General features: G+C 35.6%; 1 protein-coding gene across 5 annotated transcripts in view; it reads left to right on the forward strand.

The window, feature by feature from the left end:
• Positions 1 to 23,563, forward strand: part of PDE1A (phosphodiesterase 1A) — a 237,434-nt gene that overhangs the window by 39,139 nt on the left and 174,732 nt on the right. The window contains exon 1 of one of the 5 annotated variants that reach the window (XM_030017549.2): positions 8,864 to 9,026. The exons of 1 other annotated variant lie outside the window; for it this stretch is intronic. Coding sequence is in view for 3 of the 4 variants with exons in the window: in XM_030017546.2 (XP_029873406.1) it covers positions 11,379 to 11,425 (47 nt within the window). In the remaining variant the exon portion in view is untranslated. Of the gene's footprint in view, positions 1 to 8,863; positions 9,027 to 11,313; positions 11,426 to 23,563 lie in introns of those variants that run through there. 3 more of the 5 variants (XM_030017546.2, XM_030017556.2, XM_030017547.2) reach the window with 3 other exon arrangements.

The raw sequence follows: 23,563 nt of genomic DNA on the forward strand, positions 1-23,563 counted from the left end.
CTTCACTGTCCTATTCAGACAGACAGAAAAAAAACCAAAATCACTGTCTCTGCAAAAGACACTGGAGCCTTTACTTTGTATGCATGTTTCCAGAGTTGCTCCATTTATCTCAATAGATTGAGAGAACCCTTTGCCCTCTGCTATTCAGTCTGCCTGTTTAGGTTTCCTGGATTAAAATTCAATTTAGTCAAATACTTGGATGAAATGATGCTTTAATTTGGTCTCCCTGACAGGGATTTTTCCTCCCATAAGCAGCAGCTGATTGCTTTTCTCAGTATGGTCCACAACTGTGGTATTGAGTGATAACTGACCTAGGTTTCTGTCTTGAACCATGGTGTCAAAATCACCATTTAGAAAGTATCACATTGTCCCATCCCACTCTGCCTTAACTGTCCAAAATTACATGTGATCAGAGTGGGACCCTGTTTAAACAGACACAGCGTGGAATTAACTGCTTGCTGATAATATGTTTGCTTAGCAATTTGCAGGCTATCATTCTGATTAATAATAAAAAAAAATCACTGTATCTATGGAAACAAAGTGTGGAAAATAGCTTTTACGTCTGAGGAATGTTCAAGGAAAATGGTTAGGTGGTTTTAAAAATCATAGCAGCTGTCTTCAGAGCAAAACTCGGGGCATTGCTGGTGTAAAAAGGAATGTAGCAATGTGTGGCATGTAGAAACCAAACACTAATTGCATTCCAGTTAAAAACTGTTTTAGCAAATTATATTTATGCAAATCATTGCATCTGTTTTTTTTTTTTTTTTCCTGATGCTTTTGTGAATTGCCATATCCTAATTAAGGAGATGTCCCAATAGAAGATTTAAATCACATTTATTATTAATGAATTGCCTCTAGTTTCATTCTAAAAGAAATTAAAATTGCTACATGAGGATAATAAACAATATTTGCATCAAATTTGGCACTGGTTTTGCTCTCGAAGAGCCTCTGTGTGGAACTATGTCTTCTTGCTGCAGAGTTAAGGAAGCATATATGTATTCTTCTCTTTCTTTCCCATTTTATTTTTCTGGGTAAAAAGTGTTACCCAACAAACAACAGTTTTAGGAAGGCTTCTGGCATTAAAAATTCTAGCCTTAAAGATGTGTTTTTCCCTCAGGTTATTGACTCCTAAAGGTTATTTTTTGATGAGCTCAAAGCATCTGTTGCCATGTGCCATTGTCACAGGAAACACAGGAAACTGCATTCTTTTTATGACAAATGAAAATAGGTGACTGAGTTTATTCACCTTCTCTGATACTCTTGATGGACATGGAGGGTCATAATCTTCCTCAGTTATCACACTTCCATTCATATTACAAATACATCTTTGACAACATGAACTCAATTCCATTTGGGTGAAGGTAAATAAGATATGCTACAGGAACACACACAGTGCTTTCCAGCCACTAAGTGGTGGTTGATCAAGGGACTAGATCAGAGCTTCTCTGGAGTAAATCCCCCTGATGCACACGTAGAGGAGACATCATGCCCTCAGCTCTATAGACTTACTCCTATTGCAATCTATTATTGAGGTAATTGACTGAGCTGTGAGTAGACTGGAGAAAAAAACCAGCTCTCCCAGGGGATAGTTCTGAACAGGGCATTTTTCCTTAGAAAAAAGGAAGGAGCTGAGGGAGCAAGTGGATTTTATATTTCACTATCTTCACTGTTTTATTAAGCATATTCTTTAACAAATTATTGTGAATGAAGAAAATGTCAGAAGAGAATATTCAATTTTCTTAGTAATATATTAGTATAACATATTTTATAATTCAGGTCCTTTATTGTAATCTGTTTCTAATGTGGAGTTAGGCCAGAGGGCTTGCCTGTTGATTTCCTTAAAGGAAAGGCTTAAATTGAAAGAATAAACAAAAGCTCATCTAGTGTATCTTACCATGGTTAGCATTAAGGAGGACACAGATCTGAAATCCTCTGTCGACAGTAATTTCCAAAGGTTTTGGGTAAAGGCAAAAGAATGGAGCTTTACAGAATGTACGCTGCGTGGCCCAGCTGTAGCTGGCAGCCTTGGGTGACATGAAATATTAAAAAGGGGAAAAGTTTATTTAGGCTGTGGTGGGAGAGAGCCCAAAGCACAGTGGATAATACTTTGTAGCAAGAGCAGAAAGGAACAGTTTTTTCCAAGTTTTTTTTTCAGTGAAATACTGTTCCTCAGGGGCCAGTAAAGGCATTTGAGTATGATGCAAGTTGAAATGAGGTGCAAGAGCTTTATGGCAGCAGAGCTCCCCACGTTCCTTGTGAAACCAGCCTTTGCTGATGGCAGGAGAGTGGCTGCAGGAGCTCTTCTGCAACTGCATCCCATTTAGATTGACTGCAAAGTTTGGTTTTCATTTAAAACTCATATTTCTTGCCTGTACTCTGTGTTCTAGGGGAAAAGAAACTTCTAGAGGTAAAATACTACTAGTGAGAGTCAGCCTTGGGAGCTTTTACTTGGGTCCATCTTGTAACCAGAATCTGAATGTTTATTTAGAGGTTTGGGGTCCTTAATTTGACCTGGCCTAGACCTGTTTGTAACAGCAGTGGATCAGTTAGTGGGGAACAAAAAGTAGATAGAAAGAAGGAAGAAAAAGAAAACGTGATGTAACACAGAAAACTAAAATAAATGAACAGGCAGACTACAATAAATATTTAAGATATTTCTCAAGATATGCGTATTTAAGATGCATGATATATTTAAGATATAATGCAATATAATTGAAACATTAATTGCCAAAATATATGTGCCTGAGCCTTTGAATGTTTTAATACTTTTTAAAGGCCCATGTAAGGCATAAAACTTCAGATATTTTAAAACTGCTATTACTGCTTTGATGGACATGTTTATTTGCTTGAAAAGAAACTGAGCTCAGTGAGGAATCCAAGTATATTGCAATAGTTCTAGCTGAATTTACACCTTTTCACTACATGTCAAAAGAATTGTTCACATGGATTAAAATATTTTAGCAGTTAAGTATTATTCTAGAATTTATGGGCAGCTGACTTTGGAAAACATTCATGTAGAGGCAGTACAAAGTGATATAACATCATCTGCAAAAGTGTTTGTGAAGGACTACACTGTGTTTTATCTAGCCATAAGCAGCAAAGTGCTCCTTAGTGGATGGTACAGCAGAGTTTTTCTGTGAGAAAGATTTTGTTTGTTTGTTTTTGTTTTGTTTCCGTGTTCTTCCAGGTACAATAACAGTTTATGGGAGTGTTTCCAGATCATCCTTGTGAATTATGCTGTGTGTGCAGTTTGGAAAGTCAAATGTCTGCAAACGTGTCTGGATGTTCCAGACAATGTTGGATTGGTTTTGCAGTGGATTCTCTTGGAGGGACACAGATTGAATTCCAATGAGTGAGACAGGAACTTGGAAAAAATTGGTGAACAGTCCTAACATAGAGAGCATTTAGATTTCTAGCACTGAGAATTAAAAAAACAAAGCACCCCCCCCCCAACCCCCCTAAAACAGAACAACAGCCCCCCCCCCCCCCCCCCCCCCCGATGTAATACATACCAGATACCTGCAAAAATACCTTTTTTTTGTTTTGGCATCCTGATTTCCCCTCTTTAAGAAACATGTCAAGGAATGGATGAAAATGATAAATATTACATCAGCAAACTTATGACAGGGGACATATGCTTTGCTTTCGCTTACTAAAGGGGAGTCTGAGGCATTGGGAGACTAAGCAAGTTAGGTAAGGTCATACAAGCAACCTGTGACAAAAATAGACCTTCCCTCTCCAGATTCTCAGGATGGTGCGCTTATAGCAACACTTTTCCAGTGTACCCATTATTAAACCAATTTCATTGAGAAGACAGCATCACTGATAACGTGCAAAAACTAAAATGATGAAGTATTTGAGGAGACCCTTAAAAAGGCTCCTGCTAAATTAATGGTGTTTCTGTAAAAAAGTTTGGCCAGAGACCTGCATATTACTTACTTAGGTTCTAGGAAAAGTTACGCCCTCAGTATATAAATGAAAACAATTGCAAATAAAATAGTAATTTATTTTAAATCTAGCAGATAGGACCAGTTTACTGCAGTATAAATTGTGTAAATAACCCTATTCCTTTCAAAAAATGAATCACAGCAATTCAAAGTTTCCAGTTCAGGTCTCTGTATTAGTGAGTATAAAGGAAGTTTTATAAAAAAATAATCGGAACATATTCTTAGGATATCACATCTATTAAATTATTTCAAAAGCTCCTCACTGTGTGTATGTATCTATATCTGAATTAGAACAGTTTATAATTGTACATTTATTGTGATACTGAATCTTCATTGGCAAAAGCCATACTTTAAGAAAGACACGCTTTTCAAAAAGAAGCAGTTTGCTCTTGTTAGCTCTTACTCATAATATTGCTCTAAGCAGAAGGGAAACTCCTCTTCATCTGAACGTTGAGTATATTTCCTTTTGTATTCACATAATCCAGAATAAACTATATTAGGTGACATATTTTGTTTAGATGTCATTAATAAATCTGTTAAGTTAATAAATCTGAGCTGTGATTTGGAAAGGAGAACACTGCAATTCCTTCAAAAAGCACATTTTTATCAATGGAAGATAGATACATGAATACAAAAATATAAGAATAAAGAATTGTTAAATTTGGAATTTTATTTGAGTGGTTAGTGTCTGTGAAGACACAAACAGCGTGGTTACAAAATCACAGTTTACTTACAAAATCATTTGACTTTAATATTACAAAAAGTTATTAAAAGTAAAGAGGAATACTCTTTCATGTTCTCTCAAGTATGAGTGGATACAGAAAGTATCCCATGTATTTCTTTTAAATTTTCCTCACAGGCTTAACATCCTCACAGGTATCCTCATGCCCATGTTTCAGTGTACCAAAATGAATTCTTTGTGAAGTATAAGAGTGTCTTGAATGGGTAAGTGATAGAATAGACCAACTGAAATTAAAAAATATTATCATTCTGTACTATGCATCACAATAAAAAAAGTACTCAAAAAGAATGGACTTAAGCAGAACATGCCTTTGCGTACAATATAGCAAAAACATGTAATCAGCAAAAATTTCATTTTCAAGTAGGCTTTTTTGGGATGACCTGATTGAGTGTAAGCGATTTGTAACAGTGGCGTTGGGTTTGTATTTACAGAAGGCTACATCTTGCACCAATTCAAATAAATAGGTGATCATACAGAAAATAATGCATAATCAAACCTCAAAACACTAGTGCCCTGTTACGTGAATGTTCTTTGAAATGTAATATTAGCCATTTCAGTCTTTGTTTTTAATACAGGGAATTTTCTGCAGGTAGCTGAGAGAGAATGTGGAATATATAAATGACTTTAACCTAGGAAATATTTTATTATTTGTGCTACCTTGCTTAAATTGAGTTTTGCTGTGTGCAGCTGTTCATGATTTTAGAATTTATTTTCCTTTGTCAGATTACTTTTCTTGCATACTATTAAAACGTTGCCAAAGTACTTTTGCTAGTAGAAAAAAAATGTCTAATGGTTTGTTTGGAAAAGAAGTTCATTTTAGCTTTGCCTTGCAGTTTTATTGTTACAGCAGGGACAGGGTAAGTGCCAGTTCAAGTCACATTTCTGTGTACAGTGTACAAAGAAAATAGCACATGGTTGATTTCCTTTCCCTGTCTGTCATTTCTTACAGAATTGTTTCATCACTTAGTAGATGCATCAGTTTGTTCACTTTTCAATTGTCAAATTAGTATTAAATTTCTACTTTTATTAAACCTCAACAGTGTATGTGTTAACTAGTCAGAATTACATTACAACTTTAGGGTGCTCATACAGATGATTACACATATAAATTTAGTTGCAGCTGCTGTAGAGTCTTTTAGGATTTTGGTCTGCACATTGAACTTCCATGCTGCATTTAAAGGAAAAAGAAACCTCTTTTAGTTTTAACCACTGGAACGTACTTCTTTTAAAAGCTACTTATTTTAAGGCAAAATGAACAGTGCTCCAACACGTTGATTATTAAATAGTCTGCTCTGTAATAAAGTGTGAGCAAATGTTATCTCCATCTGTGATCTTCACTGAAGACTAAATAAGGGAGAACTTAGATGTAAGAACATTTTGAATATGATGCATTTGCTGTTGAAAAGGCCAAGTTTATGGAACTTTGGTATTGCAATATTTTAGTACTTGGAAAACATGGAGACTGTTCATTCATGTAAATGAGACTGCAGATAAGGAAGATGGAAAGACTGACAGCTCTGCAGTTAAAAGAGACTTGGATATCAATGTCCCATTGCCATGCTAGAATGTATTTCATCTTATATCTTTGAATCCGAAACGTCTTTAGGACAAAGGTACATTGAATATATTCCATGCTTTACTGTAATTTAGTTCTGAGGATTCTTCTCATCTCTCTGTTCCTTCCCAGTTTTAAATTCTATGTGACAACAGGATGATCTTTTTTTTTATATAGAAAAACAAAAAAGAAGAAGTATAGGGCCCAATTTTAATGGTTTTAAGAAGTATAAAGCATCTTCAGTGATACCTAAAATCAGTGGGATTTAATCCGTAATTCCCCTGATCAGAGATCTAGCTAAGAACCCAGATTGCTATGGCTTGAATTAACATAAAATTTTGAGATGTTTTTTAAAAAAATAGGAATTTAAAAAAGCAGAATGTAAATGCTACATATTCTGTATAACAATAACAACAACAACAAAAAATATATATATGTATTTTTTTTCCTGTACTAACTGAAGAGACTCCTAAGTTGGTTTCAGGTTCACTCCCATGTACAATGTCTGTCACAGAGCCCAGCCTCAAGCGAGTGAACTATATAATTATGCACCCATGCTAGTATTTCTGTGAAATCCTTGCAATTGTCCTTGAGTGCTTAATGATCAAGGAGAAACAGGTTCATAAAGTGGCACATGAAGGGGCTGACTTGTCTCATTGAAAATATAGCTCCTTCAGATTTAAAGGACAAATCCAAAACCAGATCAGCTAACTCTAAAGAATTTCTACTTTCTAATGTTACAACATATTAATTAGATGATTAGTAATAATACCAGTAGTATTGTTACAATGATATTACAATGGACAATCACTGAAATGCTACTGGGATGATTAGTTCTTTTCTTATTTCCTTTTTTTTTTATTTCTGTAGGGGCCAGCAGCTGTACCCCCTGACAAGTGGCTCTGATTGCATTGTAGGTTGAGGCAGAGTGTAAAGATACTTGGTAACTTCAGAAAAACCAGCAGACATACTGGATGCCTTCAGCATGTAGTGTCAGGGTGATGTGTGCAAGCCCACTTACCTCTCACCGTGTACCATCCATGCAGTGGTAGCTAATGGCTATCAGCACCCACAGCAGCCTGCTCACAGCTTGCTTAATAACTACCCTGAAACGTCCACTGTAGGCAAAGCTGCCTTGCTGGGTTAGCAGGGCTGCAATTCAAACTATAAGCAGGCACTTGTCTGCGTAAGCATCTTCAAATGTATATTAATGTATTTCACATTATGCTCTGTCTTAAACGCTTTGAGGTAGGACCACAGTTACAGTTTTTATGATTTGCTTTTCTAAAATTCAGTGTGTAATTTATGCAAATTTCCAATATGTTTTGTTTATCAGTTAATTAAAAATCTAAAATAATGTTTTTCAAATTTATTCTCCTGTTTACACTTCTTGTTCAGCAAACGGATTCTTGGCTTGGGACCAAATAACTGTGTTTTCTGTATAATTAAGTCCTAAATGTACATATATGAGAAGGACAAAAATGAAAGCAATAGGAGGATAAAATGCAAAGATTTAATTTCTTTAAAGTGGCAGTCTTGTAAGTCCATTATTATTCTTTGATGCTGTTCTTGCTTTAAAAAAAAATGCCAAGTCTGATTAGAAATTTTATTTAGAGAGCATAAATTCTTCATTGGGGACTTCTTTTTAGACTAAAACTCCATGTTATTTCTGGGATTCTGAAGACAGTTATGAACTGCCTGACACTGAGCAGATTATGGGTAAAAAATTATCTCTGCATTAGTGTGATCAGAGTGATGAGTGTTTTGGTTTTGTCTCCTGTTGTTTGTTTTCTTTGCCATTGTCAGTTTATTTTTCCTTTGTTTCTTTTCAATTTGAGCTTTCCAGCATGTCTGTAAATATTTTGCGGCATCCTTTGGGATACTATGGGCTTACACTGCCTTTGGATTAGGTCTATTTTTAGAGTGAATTTGCAGCAAGAACCTTGAATGTAAACCTTACAGAGTTTTTTCTCTATTGTTTTTGGTGCATTACAAAAGATCTTCCTAAGCTGCTGTCTTCATCCAAATGGCTGAAACCTGGTACACAAAATGAAACAAAGAGCTGCTTTGGAAAATACAGGGAGATTATAAGAAACTTGAGATACTGTATATTTTTTAAATTTCTAGCAAAAATACTCTGTTTAATCTACCAGATACTTGCTATTAAATGTATGTGGAGAATAGGAAGAATTAGAAATTCTGGACTAAAATGATTCCACAGAACAAAATAGTTGTTAGTTATGAAAGGCCACATTTGTTTGAAACTTACACCAGTGCCAAGCGTAATTTTGTTTGTGCGGCCCTTGCTGCCTTGGCCTGGCGTAAGTTTACTCTATAGGGCTATACAGTGAAAGCTGGCCATTGTTTCTTCTCTTCTGCATTATTTTGTGCCAGAGGTACAGCCCTTTTATCCCATGCTGTCATCTCTTACATTTGCCTGAGTTTTATGTAAACTATGGCATACCAAGTATTTCACATTCATAAAGATTCAGATTAGAATAATAAACATTCGCCTACAATGAGTAATATGAAAAAGCGTTAGAAAAGCATTTAACAGGATGTACTTATACTAACTCTGTGTCCTGAACTGTCTTACGGATGCACAAACAAACAGTAAATTACAGATGGGGTGAAGTTATCTGTTATGGCCTTGGTTAACCTCTCGATTTATGGCCTACCATTGTGCCCCCTTGGCGCTGCCCCTGCCTTTCCTTATGTAAGAAAACGCTGCTCTGCACGCCTCCAGCTGCCAAGAAATCCGTATTTGGCAAACTTTTAAAAGGTGGGTGCTATCATCTTTTAAAATCCTTACAATTCTAAATCCACAACTTTTAAAGGAAAACAGTTGTTTCATGTCTGACACGGTTGGGGTTTGTTGTCTGAAAAAATAATTTGGAAGAAGACTTTCTGGGGTTTATTTGCCTTCAGCAAAGACTACAACCCAATTTAAATAGTTCTGACCAAGCAGATCAGTCTTGCTTTTGAAACTCAATCTCAACTATCATCAGGAGCTTCGTAACTTTCATGATTTCCTGAGGAAATCTAACCCCATGTATGTTTTATCTTCTTTTCCTTCTCCTCCTCCTTCTCCTCCTTCTTTAGCCCCCCCCCCCCCCAAAAAAAAACCAATCCCAAACCAAACCACAGAAAACCAGACAAACAAAATCCCCACCCAGATTATTACTGCTGTTGGCAGAGGTCACAGCTGAGTAAAATTTCTCCCCTTTTCTTTATTAGGAAGTGACAAATGGAGACTGATGAAAGGTAATGGGGAATAAAAAATTTATCAAAATAGAAGCTCCAGCTTGTTTAGGAAGTGGTTGCAATGTGGGAAGAATTGTTTTTACCTGCTAGTAATTGTGTGGGGCAGTGTCGAGAGATGGCATTTATTCTATTAAACCAAGTAAGAACTGTGTTTGCCTTCTCAGTACTCATTTTAATGAAGTGCAACAACTTTGTTAACACAGAGGTTTTGGGGCATATTCATAGTCCACAAAGGGAATGTATCTATTATTGTATCTTTCAGATTTTTTTTCTAAAATACCATTTTGTAGTGTATAGTCAACTGTGGCATTCTTACAAACAGAAGTTTAATTTGAAGATATTTATTGATTAGGAATGTAAAACTAAGGAAACGTATGTAAATAGATTTTTTCACTGATGAGCACTTTTTTCAGTGATCAGCCCAAAGGCCATGGACTTGTTGAATAACTTGATGTTCTGAGTGAGTTAGCAAAGTTTTGGGTTTTTTTTGTTTGTTTTTTTTTTGCATGTTCTCTAGCCTTTTAGTTTAAGGGGTTGGAAAGCATTTCCAAAAAAGCTCCTGAATATGGATTTTATCTTTATCTAACTTTTACTTTGGGGTATACTTATTTCTTTAACACTTGCTTCTATGAGGGAAGGAGTTGAGGAACTGAGAAGAGAATGGAGAAGCGTTTTACTATTATGTGCCTGGCACGATTATGGCTTGTTTTTAAATGCTGTAATTTAAAAAAAATAAGTAGAATAGAGCGTGTGTATGTTTCACTGCAACTGAAAAGTATTTACCCTCTCAGATACAAATAGAAATCCTAGGAACTATACAAATGCACACTAATGAAGATCAATGAGCTGTTATGTATTTAATTGATTTGGCTAAATATCAGTCTGTATGAACAAATGCAATTTTTTTCATGCAAGTAATGTTTTTTTGCATATGCAAATATATGTGCTTAGAGCTCTGTCAATCCCCAGCAAATTCCAATGTGGTCTTTTGTGAGATGATAGAAGGCTCTGCCAAGTGTACTTTCAGATAATTTTTCTGAGCAAAGTTGGAATCTAAAAATTTCCCAAGAAAGCTTCAACTCATGCAATTTCCTGCCAATTTTGCAAAGTAAATAACAGAGATGAGCTAAGTACACTTTGATATCTACCATAAAAAGTAAAATAAATAAAATTACTTTTAATCTTCTTTTTACCATTGTCACAAATCTAAAATCTTGCTAAATGTCATGGAAGTAGTCCCATGGCAGATATTTTCCCCAACTTGGATTTTCCTTTTCTCTATTCTGTGCTTTGTTCACCATGCCATACATCTCTCTTCAGTAGTAAGTATGTTTTCACAATATCGATATATCAAAAGTAGTCAAACTGTGACACATTGTATGTGTCTATCTAAAAGAAAAAATGCATTCAAAAGAACTCTAAAGTCTGTGCTAGATACTTATTTGGAAGGGCATAGACCATGCTAATAGTAAGCAACATCCAATAGAATGTTTTCCCAAGCCAGTTTAACATATATTTCATCTATCCTTAATTTTAAGAACTGTTTACAGAAACCATATTTGGTTAAATTACTTTTTATTGTCATCAGTAGATGTCAGTCAGATGGGTCTGAATCTGCAGAAGGCATTACTTTTACTAAAGCTTCGCTGAAATTAAATTTGGAATTTGAATCGATGCCCAGGAATGATGTCAGCTATAGCAGATTAAATTTGCTCAGGTCTCTTCATTTTAAATGTGCTTTTAAAACAAAGCAGATAATTCTTCCAGGCTTTGGCCTTTTAATGTTTTTAGCCTTTGTTTGGGCTGAATGAATCATTATACTTTGCGTTATTGAATATTAAATTTTAAATCTATTTTGTAGTACCTTTGCATGCAAAACCACGGATTTAATAGATGCATACGTTTCAACAATAATTTGTAAGTAGTAAAAAATTCAGTATTTTGTCTGTCTTTTACATACTGTCATAATTGTTTGTTTATATTTTAAAGCAATGAGCAAAGGGAAAGGCAGAGAAATAATTACTGATGGGCAGTATTGTCTGTTACTTATCCTCAAAAATTTTAAATACACAAAATAGTTCTTCAAGTACTTAATAGTGGAAACAGTATATAACATGTAGGAAAATAGTTAAATAATTCAATTTTCTGTCTCTGATAGTATTGTGTATTAGATATACCTGGCCAGGATTTTGTATTATTGTAACAAGACAATTTTGGTTTTCTTCCATCTGGTGATATGCTTATGGTCTGACTAAAGCCTGAAAATTGCTAGCCTTTTTGTTTGTATCCTATTTTACATTAATAGCAGTTGTCATTATTATTTATACTTAAAAAATCTTAATAACATAATTAAATCAATTGCATCCTGCAGCAGTGAATTCTGCAGGTAAACTATATCGTCTCTATCCTGCTACTGGAGACAATGTGAAGTGTTCAGATTTCAAGTAATTGGAAATGAAAAGTCCCAACTTACTGCAGTGCAAAGTACAGCTTTGCTAGTACAACTTTATCCGTGGTGGCAGTACTTTGCTGTATGTTAGAATAATAGAGCCCCAGTTTTAGCTGGAAGGAACCTCTGGAGGTTATGTAGTCAAACATGATCAAGGTACACAGGCACTTGTCCAGCTGAGCGCTGAACACCCCCTAGGATGGCAATTCCACAGCCCCTCTGGGCAACCTCTTCCAGTACTTAACCAGCCTCATGGTGAAAATTCTCTTCAAAATATTGGAATTTCTCGTGGTAATTTTCCCCCTGAATGCCAGAATTTCTCATGTTTCTATGTGTCTGTTGCCTCTTGTCCTATAAATGTGCACCTCTGAGAAGAGTCTAGCTCCATCTCCTCTGTATCCTTTGACTAGATCGCTGTAAAAAGCACTGAGGTCTCCCCTGAGCCTTCTCTTCTACAGGCTCCCCAATTCCCTTGATCTTAGATGATAGAGAGCAGCCTCACAAGGACCTCGTCTGGCTCCTTTGGCACCTTTGGATGCCTCCTATCTGGTCTCATGGATTTGCTTATGTCCAAGTTGGTTAAGTGATCTCTCCCCTTTCTCCCTCTATAGCGAGTACTGCTTCACTCCCACAGTGTCTGCTAGGAGGCTTAGGGACTTGGGAAGCCTCAGGACAAGCCTTTCCAGGGAAAAATAAAATGCCGTTTTCTATTCTTTTTTAATGCCTTCCAAAGAAGATACCTGGGAATCTTCTCTACCATTCCTTCTTTTCCCTTTTTCCAGACTCTATCTTCACTTATGTGTGCACCTCTCTTTCACCAAAGCTAGTAACTATCTCAATACTGTGACAGTTTTTTGGCTGAGAGCAATGCACCTATGTAGCTTTAGTCTCTATTATTTTTGTGGAATATTAACACGTGAGGATACACTGATGCGTAATACTGAAATAAGGAGGTACTAACGTAACCTTTATCTTACTATTGTATTCTTCTCTTTCCAGACTTTGGCTTATACAAAGGTCTTTATGTGATCTGACCTATTATTGTTTTTAAAAAATTTAGACATAATGTTACTTCTGGTGCGGAAAATGTCAAGCGGTAGGTTGCTAATGCTAGAAAATATTTGTTAGGTTTCCTAATGGAATCCGTCTCTTTGATCTCAGAAGTGGTACATGAATACTGTTTCAGTCTCTCAGAAGAGCAGAAACAATGTTGGTCTGACTTCTGAAGACAAGTGTAAGATGAAATCTTTCTCTCCTGGTCTGTTCTTATACTTGTGCTCCTACTTTTTGTCTTGTATACTTGTCCTAGCACTTGGATGGGTTATATTTCTGCTTGTTTGTCTGTTTTCCATTTTCCTCATAGTTTAATATAATTTCCCACACCGACACAAGTTACTTATGAAATTCAGAAAGCCAGGTATAAAGTTCTTGTAAAACTTCTAGCTGCTTTTTTGTACAAAATAGATGCTTTTTTTACACAAGGTGAGTATATCTTAAAACTGTATTAGAGATTGTGTTATCCACTGCCCCTTAATTTCTGTAGTCTTCTTTACTAAGTCTTTCAGAAGTCAGGGGAAGTTATATTAAAAAAAAAATTTCATGTGATACATAAGAATTGTGTAAACCTTTGCTAATTTTAGCAACACTCTTGAACAATCAGCCTCTCTAGCCTCAAAGCTCTTCCTCATTAGTCACATAATTCAGTCAAGTTTTAACTGATTTGCAAAGATGCCATAGCACAGTTAAGTTCACAGTGAGGAAATTTTACTCTGACCACACCATTTGCACAACAGTTGAGCAAGATTCTAGCACTGCTTAGTTACCTAGAGTGGGAATTCTCTGCTGTTGGACATCTGCACAGGGGATGCTTTTCCTGTTTTATTTTCTTCTCTGCTGCAGCTCAAATTTTGACCCCAGGAGTGGTCTGTTTTTCCTGAGAGTGAGGTGGCAGTGTATACCTTCTTACCTCAGACTGTAAGCACTTCTTCTATAATAAGTGGAAGGCAGTGTTTGTGGAGAACTTTTTTCCTTGTCTATTGAATGGGAGAAGGAATAATACTTTACCCAGCTGGGATCTGCTGGATAGTATTGTTGCTTAGGGTACTGTATCAACAAATGGAGCCACCTTGGATACCTATCTTTTGAAACGTCATGAGGACTGGTAAGCTGCTTGCAGTTGTCCCAGTGACAGTCTCACTCCTGAACTGCGTAATTTTAAAATACTGATACTGTTGACAGAAAAGGAAAAGTTTGTAATTTGAGAGGTTAGGCTTCCTCCTGTAAAAATCTCCTAAGTCAGCATTTTTTCATAGAACTGCATTGTTTAGCTTTAGTTACATTTATTATTTACTTCTATTTGCAGAGAACACAATTCAAACCTTTTTTGAATCTCTCGTGTTTTTGCAGAGTAAATTTATGTTTCTCTATGAAGTACAGTCTTTCATTAAAAACTTAGTTGTATCACTATAGAAAAGCATAATTTCAAAACTTCTATGAATAATGCATCAATGATTCAGGCAGAGTTTAAACTCTACAATAACTGATCAGAATTCAGGAATAGAGCTAAATTCTAATACTGCAATAATAAGCTGATACCAGTTTGAGAGAGGTTACAAGGACAGATCGATTGAGGTTTTCCTAATTCGAGGACCAGATACAATATGCAATTCATGTTCTGTGAAGGTTTGTTGGAGTGCAAAATGAAACAAAATCCACATCATGGAATGCTAAAAACGCTGAATTAGAAGAACGTGCTAGAAGTAATCAATAGCTTTTTTTTTTTTTTTTTTTTTTTTTTGTTTGCTAAAAGTGAGCAAAGAAAACAATGTTAGGATTTCTGACAAATACTAGACAATTTGAATGTTAGACAATTTGTGGGTAAATGAAGAATCATTGACACAGGCAGGGAAAATAGCCAATCCTGAACTATATATACACAGTACTGGCCTCTGTAATATATTTATTACTCAAGAAAGTGATTTCAATATCATTTTGATACTTATTTCAAAATGCCAGCTCAGGGCTCAGCAACTATAAAAAGACATATGAAAAGTTTGTAATTCTTAGGAGGAGAACTGAGAATAAAACATGAAATGTTATGCCACTCTATAAATCCATGTCATTTACATGTGAATAGTATGAAACTGAATGGTATGGAGAACGTGAACAGGAAATAATTATCTAATGTTCCTCTAATGCAAGAATTTAGGGATATCATATACAATTAGCATGTATTACACTTAAAACATACAAATGACAATATATTTTCTGTAATGGGTTATTGAAGTGTAGAATGAATTGCTCCAGGATGTTGTGGAGAATAATGAATAAGGGATTTCAAGAAATCTTTAGGCAAATTCATATGGAATAAATCTAGCAGGGGCCAAGGGACATGCTATCAAATGTAATCTCTGGCTCAAAAAGTCCTTAGTTTGGGAAGATGCTGGAGAAGGCTCATTTTATGCTTGCCTAATTTCATATTTGTTCTCTAGATATGTAATGATGGCTGGTTTTGCAGATAGGATCTTGGTGTGCAATAATCAAATCAAAGATCTTTATAGCCCTCATATTCCAGAAACTGGGCTGTTTTAATGAACAAAAGGAAAAATATTATTCTGGCTATATCCAGCATTTTAGTGATCTCAGTAATATCTTGGCAGGTGCTTCAGTTTCAACTTGAGCTATGACCATTTAGTGTAAATGTTTCCTAAAATTTTAGAGTTACAGCTCAAATCATGCTAATATTAAAAGTTTAAGATTAATGACTGAAGCACATTCCCTCTATTTCATCTGTCAAAATTTAATACCTTTACTTACAAATAGGATCACAGGAGATATTTCCTGTTGTGTAAAATTCCTGCTCTGTGACATAGAGGCCAGATCCTTCATAGTGCAGCAGCCCTAAGGGACTTACTACCCTCAGACCCATTTGTAAAGGACCACCCAGTGCAAAGGATTGTGTCATTGTGTGGCCTCTCTTTTGCAGTTTTTGTGTCAATGCTGATACGCACAACAGCCTCATGAAGGAAAGTTCCCTAGGCCAGAAGACCTCAGTGAGAGCTGAATCAGGCCTTATGGAAACAGTGGAACTGTCTGAGTTATATTAGCACTTTCTCAAGCAAAAGCCCAAAGCAGAACACCTTAGTTTACAGATTCATTAAAATCACTATGGACTCACCAAAGTTTTGCTCTGTACGAAAGGTAAACGAACCACTTTTTGCATGTATAAATACAAGTTAATGTCATTAAGTTCATGGAGATAATTTAAATATTATAAGTTACTTGGACCACTTTTATAAAAAACTGAAGTATATTAAATTATCTTTGGGTACCAGAGAAGTTTTAAACTATGGTTGGTTGGTTGGGTGTGGGGTTTTGCCTTTTTTTTTTTTTTTTTTTTTTTTTTTTTTGTGTGTGTGTGTGTGTGTGTGTCAAATGGAGGCTTTCCTTCAAATTTTTGAGGAAGGTATGTAGTCATGAGGAAATCCCATTCATCCTCAAATGGGCTGCATTTAGTGAAAAATTTTGTAGCCTGAAATAAAAACTTACATTATTTAGTATCTTATACCAGACTAAAAATGTTACATGTGAACTGCAAAATTTTTTTCATGTCTATTGGAACCTAAAATGAATGTTGATGTTGTTAAAATATGACTTACTAAATGTCATATTTTCCTCCAGTCATTTTCCATCACAATACAGTGAATATTTTTCATATCCTAATGTACAGTAATCTTTAAAACAAAAAACAAACAACAACAACAAAAGCCACATTGCCACATGTGATATTTGATAAAAGTAGCTGTTATATTAGAATAGAAATGCTGCATCTCTTTATCTATATTTGTAATTATGTGTTTGACTTCAAATATTCCCTGAACTTAGCATTTTGGAATTTTCGGAGGATATACTGTCATTCTTTTATCAGAGGAAAAACAAAATGTCAGGTTTGAATTCCTTTTCTAGCTTTTCCTGTTCTGCAATGATAGTCAGATATCTGTCGAAATGGTTGTCATTTAGGCATCAAATGCTGCCCTGAAAAGTGGTTAACAGTATAAAGATGCTTAAAATAGTTCTGAACTAACAATCAATCACCAGTCCTCTATCCTGTTTTACTGTTTTGGTTTTTTTTTCTCACATGTTCACCCAGGCCATTTTGTAGCCTGAAATAGGAAAGGGCTCATTGTCTTGAATAAGAAAAGGCTTGTCTATCTTTTACTCATGTTTTAATAAAAGTCATATAAATAATCTGATTGATGAACCCATCAATGTTGGAAGCTATCAAATATATGATACTTTTGCTAACCACTAGTTATTAAAAAAATAAATTGCATAAACATAATCTTTCTGATGACAAATGAAGTTACTTCACAAAAAAACAGCTGTGGCAGCACAGAAAATAGAACTGTTTGAGAGCGCAGCAGGGACACTTGGGCTGATTTCACAATGAAGTTATTTTAGTGAACACTGAAAATTGTTTTGATCTTGTAAAAGAGTGACAAATGTACCTTTTTGTTGGAGAATTAAGAACTCTTTTTTTTTTAGTTTATCAACAAGATTATGTGGTGATTGGAATATGATCTGTAGGTATGGACAAGAGGAAGCAATGTACTGCAGAGAAGGTTTATAAGGCAAGAGGTGAAAATGGAAAAAGATCCTATTATTGGAAGTTGGAGTCAGAACAGTTGGAAATGAGGGGCAATTTTTTTAGTAAAAAGAATAATTAAACACTGGAACAATTCAGAAACAAGTTTTGTTCTTTCTCACTATCATCTATTACTCTAATCTGTAAAATAAAAAAAATAGTGTTTTGTGAAGATATACTTCAACAATACCATTGCTCTTGAAAGTGATGTGGAATTGGTCAAACTAGTGTGCTAATCTGTGTTCAGCACTGCACCTGACTGGATGAAACAATGCACTTTTTAGATCATAGAACATGCACACGTACTCATTGCTTTCCATAGATACTTTCTGGAGAGTCAGAAATATTTTCATTATGAGTGAAGTACAAACTGCTGTTTGTTGCTAAAGTGTTTCTAGAATGCTGGATTGATAGCATGGATATTTTCAAGAACACTTTCTCTCTTTACGAGAAAATGACTGTACTTTATTAATGGAAATGAAAATTATATTTTTCCAGTCATGAGAATTCTCCTGTGAGTAGCTGAGTGTTCTTGTGCTTATAATGTGCTATCCCGTTGCTTCTCTGTGGGACCTGCTACTATCTTCCTTTTCATGGGATATATTTGAATATCTCAACCCCAGCTAATTAAAATGCCTATTTTCAAAATCAAGATTAAAAAAATGGAAATAGAAAAGATGCAAGGGACTGTCTATATTTCTGATAGATTTTTGCCTGTTCTGTTCTTAAGCTTCAGTGAAAAAGATTCCATTATCACCCTGGGTATCCAGCTCTAGTGTTTAACTATCATAATTAGAGACTGTTTCTTAATTTCTAGCCTAAACTTTGTTTTTTATAAGTTAAACTGATTGCTTCTTCTGCTACCCTAACTATATATTGACAACCACTGATTTTTTTTTTAGTATTGGTTTCCAATATATATATATTAAAATAGCATCATGTCTAACCAAATTCTTTTATTTTATAGACTAGTAAATACAATTATTGTACCCTTTCTTTATGCTAACTTTATTTATCTATACCTATGCTATTTTTTATTGTTGTTCACCTCTGGACTCACTATTATTTGCCCAAACTGTTAAAGCTTGGTTCCTAAAACTGGACAGAAGAGTTTACCTGAGATCTCCTAAACACTTCCTGTATTTTGTGTTTACTTATTTATATTCCGAAATTTGCCTTTTTTTTTTTTCCGCATGGTTACCTTGTTGACTTAATAATGAGTAGAGAAAGCCCTGATCTGGTTAAGATAGCTGTGTCAGATCAAGCAGAAATTCTTCATCTCTTTTCACTTCTGCAAGGTGCTAAATCCATGCTTGGTTTATGCTCAGTCTGTGTTCTATTTCAAGGGAAATCACCTTACTGTTTTGTTAAATATTTTTACATTTTTTAACACAGTACAGCGAGTTAATCCTCCATCTCCCAGAGCCTGACATAGGTTCTGTCTGAATTAATCCCCAGAATTTTTTTTGCTATTGATAGGAGGTTTACAACTATTTACACGTGCTAAAAATGGTCAGAAATTACATTGATGGAGATTAATACAGGCAGGAAGCATTATAACAGTAAACACACAAACAACAGAAGAAAAATAAGATAGCCCAAAAAAGGATTCTGATGAGCTGTGTAGATCTTACTTTTCCTTTACATTCCTTTTTTTGTAAGTCTTTATTGCTAGTGCAACTTCACCAGCCATATCAAAGCTTAGTCATCAGTGTTAGTAACTGTACAGAGTGAATAAGGTAAGTGATGGAGTAATGGTATTTTTCAGTTCCCACTCTACCCAGCAGTCCTATCAGTGGTCTTAGAATAATGTCAGGTGCAAAAAAACATTTTAATGAAAACAGTCAGTGGTGGAGGAGTTATAGCTCTTAAGGTAGGAAAAGCTCTTTTGGTCGTATACCTGACAAAAGATGTAGTAGTATTGCTAATGTACTGCTCTATCAGTAATCCATTTGGCATTAAGAATAGTTCAGTTGCTCCTCTGGCCTCATGTTTCAACCTGTAAATGTAAGTAGTTTTGCTGGCCTCCACTAGCAATGAGTCCTTCAACATATGTTTAACATTTAATTGGTCAAGCGTCAATAAAGTACAAATTAATAAGGTAGATAATTAAATCATGCTTTTAGAATCTGTCATTCTAAGCAGTCCAGCATTTAAGAATGAAATGTTTTATTTGAAAACTCATCATTTTAGATGCTTTTTGACTTGAATTCACATATTTCTCTCTTCTAATTTTTGTTTGGAAAATGTATGCATAGACATTTATACCAAATAATGGGTTGATATGAAAAACTGTTTTAACAGAGATATTTTGCCAACAGAACTTTAAAACTTACCTAAACTTTACCTCTACACTTTGGTTGAACTTGCATGTTTCAGTGATATTAAACACATTTAAGTGATACTAAACATCTGACTGTCAGCAGAGTTTTGTTCTTGTCATTAATCTTTTTGCATGCTACACTGTTGAACTAGTTTTTAAATGTGCTGCCAGCTTTTACCGTCAGTTTAATACTCCACTCATCTTTTAAGATGTTTAAAAGCCAAAAGCTGGAATCCATCTTGCTGGAATTAAGTTTAAAATGCAGAATATGTTAACAAAAGGCCCTTCCGATTTCAGCTGCACTTTGATTTCAAGTTGTGTAGCAATTACCTGAAGTGTAGAGGTTCTGAATAAACTAATTCTGAATCAGATAATAGTGTGCATACTCCAACACAGGCACGTCATGTACTTAATAATATTCAAGACAATTCTGTTCTCTTTCATAGTGCCTTTTGGAGAATATGAGTTTTGTACAGATTGAATTTTTTGAAATTAGAAGTTGCGAAAATTAAGCTTGCATTTGCTGATTTTTCCCAGGTTCTTTGCATGTCTTCTGTAGGTTTTGCACTATATAGCAAATTATCCAGGCCAAGTTGAAGGATGTGTGGAACATAATCTTGGCTCTTTGTTAGGGACTCTCTATATATTTACTTTTCTACCACAGATAAGCAGTACCAATGACTCCATCTTGTTTACTGAAGCAGAAGGTGTTTTACAAAGGTTTTATGGGAGACTACTGCTTTGTAAATTGAGGAGGAAAACTACTGCATCTACAGATACAGGTTTTTTTTTAATTTTAAAATGAATTAAAAATGTTTTTCTATATCATGAGAAGCACTTTGATATTGAATAAAGATGTAAGAACTGCCATATGTCTGTCACTCAGTATTCTGTTCCCAGTGATGGGCAGGAGAAAATACTTCGGAAAAGGATATAACAAAGAATAGGTACATAGAGTGATCCTTCTCTAATACGCTTTTTTACCTTGTAATATCCCACAGTTTGTTCACATCCTGAGCTGGAGGTTTCATGTAAACCACTTTGTTTAACAGCCATTGTTGGACTTGTGGTTAATATCTTATCCAGTCCTCTTGGAAATAATTTATATTTTTGGTCTTTACCATTGCTCCATGATGTTGACTTCCACATATAGTAATGCAATAGGTGCAGAATTACTTTCCTGGAGAATTTTAGTTCTGTTCTGCTACTCATTAGCACTTCTATAAATTAAAGTAGTTATCAGGGATGTTGTGAAGTGAAAATAGAAATTTTCCTGTTAACTATTTGTTTTGTCGATTCTTATCCTCTGCTTTCCCTGTTGTTTTACCTGCCGGTCAACCAGTAGGGAATGCCCTTTTTGTCATGTTTTCTCTAAGGATGAAAGAGATTTTGTATGGGATTGGGGCTTTCTTCTCTCCCTGGTAGGAAAGGTCCCAAGTGAATCCTGGCAACCCAGGTTAGAATGCTTTTACTTACAGATGCTTGTTTTTCCCCAGAATATGTAAAGTAGGTGTGCTGGGTTTGGCTGGGGTAGAGTTAATTTTCTTCATAGTAACTAGTATGGGGCTGTGCTTTGGATTTGTGCTGGAAACAGTGTTGATAATGCCGAGATGTTTTCCTTACTGCTGAGCAGTGCTTACACAGAGCCAAGGCCTTTTCTGCTTCTCACCCCACCCCACCAGCAAGGAGGCTGGGGGTGCACAAGAAATCGGGAGGCGATACAGCTGGGACAGCTGACCCCAACTGACCAAAGAGATATTCCAGACCATAAGACGTCATACTCAGTATATAAAGCTGGGGGAAGAAGAAGGAAGGGGTGACATTTGGAGTTACGGTGTTTGTGTTCCCAAGTTACCTTTACGTGTGATGGAGCCCTGCTTTCCTGGAGATGGCTGAACACCTGCCTGCTGATAGGAAGTAGTGAATGAATTCCTTTCTTTGCTTTGTTTGCGTGCGTGGCTTTTGCTTTACCTATTAAATTGTCTTTACCTCAGCCCACGAGTTTTTTCTCACTTTTACCTTTCTGATTCTCTCCCCCATTCCACTGTTAGGGAGGTAAGTGAGTGGCTGCATGGTGCTTGGTTGCCGTCTGGGGTTAAACCATGACGGTAGGAAGGAAGGTAGTAGAGTATTCAGTATTAACTGCTTATTTTTTGAGGGGAAAGCCATTTTCTGATAACCTAAACCTCAAATCCTCTAGCTACAGTTTAGATAATAATGGTTTAGCTTTCTGTACACACCTTTTGGATTTTTCTGATTTTTCAAATGCAAATTTTAGATGACTCTGTGGGACTGATACAGGCACCCAGAGTGTGAGAAGATAGGCTTGAAAAACCCCTCATCTTTGTTTTGTGCTTTCTTCTGATTGTTAGAACATAATCTATAAAGTTAAACAGCAACACAATAGCTCTGACTCTCCACATTCAACAAAATATAGAGAACCAGATTTCTTTTACTTGGCCTTAAGCCAAGGTGGGTCCAGGTAATATCTGCAAGAAAGTAACTATGCATTTAGGGTGTTGACAAATGAAAATAATCAGGTTATGTGTTTAGTTATTTTTATTGCCTTCCTCTCTTGATCAAGTGGCTGTTTCATAGATGCAATATGCTGCCATTACTAAGTAGATTTTTCCTTCAGTATTTTTATAACTTGGATTGAAGAGGTCATGATCATCTTATTTTTCTTTAAAGCAAAAGCATATATGAATGAAGACCTTGATACTTTTGAAAGCACTGTTTGACATAATCTGCTTTCAAGGTATCACATGCAATACTGTATATCATCCAGAACTGCACCAAACTTACTGGAGATGCTTGGGTTTATGATACAGAAGGTCTTTTGTCTCAAAGGGGGTGCCTTTGCCCTTCTGTCCTGAAAGCTCAGATTTCAAGTTCAGGTTTGGAAGGGACTGCTATGTGGGGTGTAATGAATTGATTCCACCTGTTTGGGGTCAACTACTAGTGGAAAGCTGGTTTACAGTAAAAACAGCTATGGTGAGGGTAGATTCCCTGGTGAACATCTTTCATTTGAGATGAAGAGACTTTTTTTTCTCTGCTGGCATCTGTTCTGTTATAGTCTTTTATAAATATCAAGAAACATTTTCTTGTTGCTATGGTCTTTGTGTAAGTAAGGTATAGCAAAAGGGAATGACTTTCTTGTTTTCTTTGTCGAGTAGCTCAGAATGAATGCTTGAAATAACCTCTTGTAGGCAATAATTAGATGAAACAACTTTACTCCATGTTGTCTTTGTCTACACACATCTTGCTACCATGGACTAGTTATTTTCTTTACATCTGATGCAGTTCAGTGGGATAAACTGCCAAATGCTTTGCCAAATTCAGATTTCCTAATTCCTTTTGCCTTGTATTCTGTATTCTCTCTTTCTTTCTCTAGTTACATGCTCATACCAATAACTTGATAGTTACAATTTTTCACAGTCAAGCACAGCTTTTGTGTTCAAATGACTTTTACCTTACCATTACCTCTTCTGTGCATCATTATCAACATTATAATGGCTTTATAAAACTCCTAAAGAAGAGATTGAAAACATATAAAATGTGATAAAACAGGCAGTGGCCTCTGATAAAAGGAGCACAACTAACCTGGAACACTTATATTTATTCTACAACTATTTATTC

This window comes from Aquila chrysaetos, chromosome 6 (genome assembly GCF_900496995.4).
Source record: "Aquila chrysaetos chrysaetos chromosome 6, bAquChr1.4, whole genome shotgun sequence".
NCBI lineage: Eukaryota > Metazoa > Chordata > Aves > Accipitriformes > Accipitridae > Aquila > Aquila chrysaetos.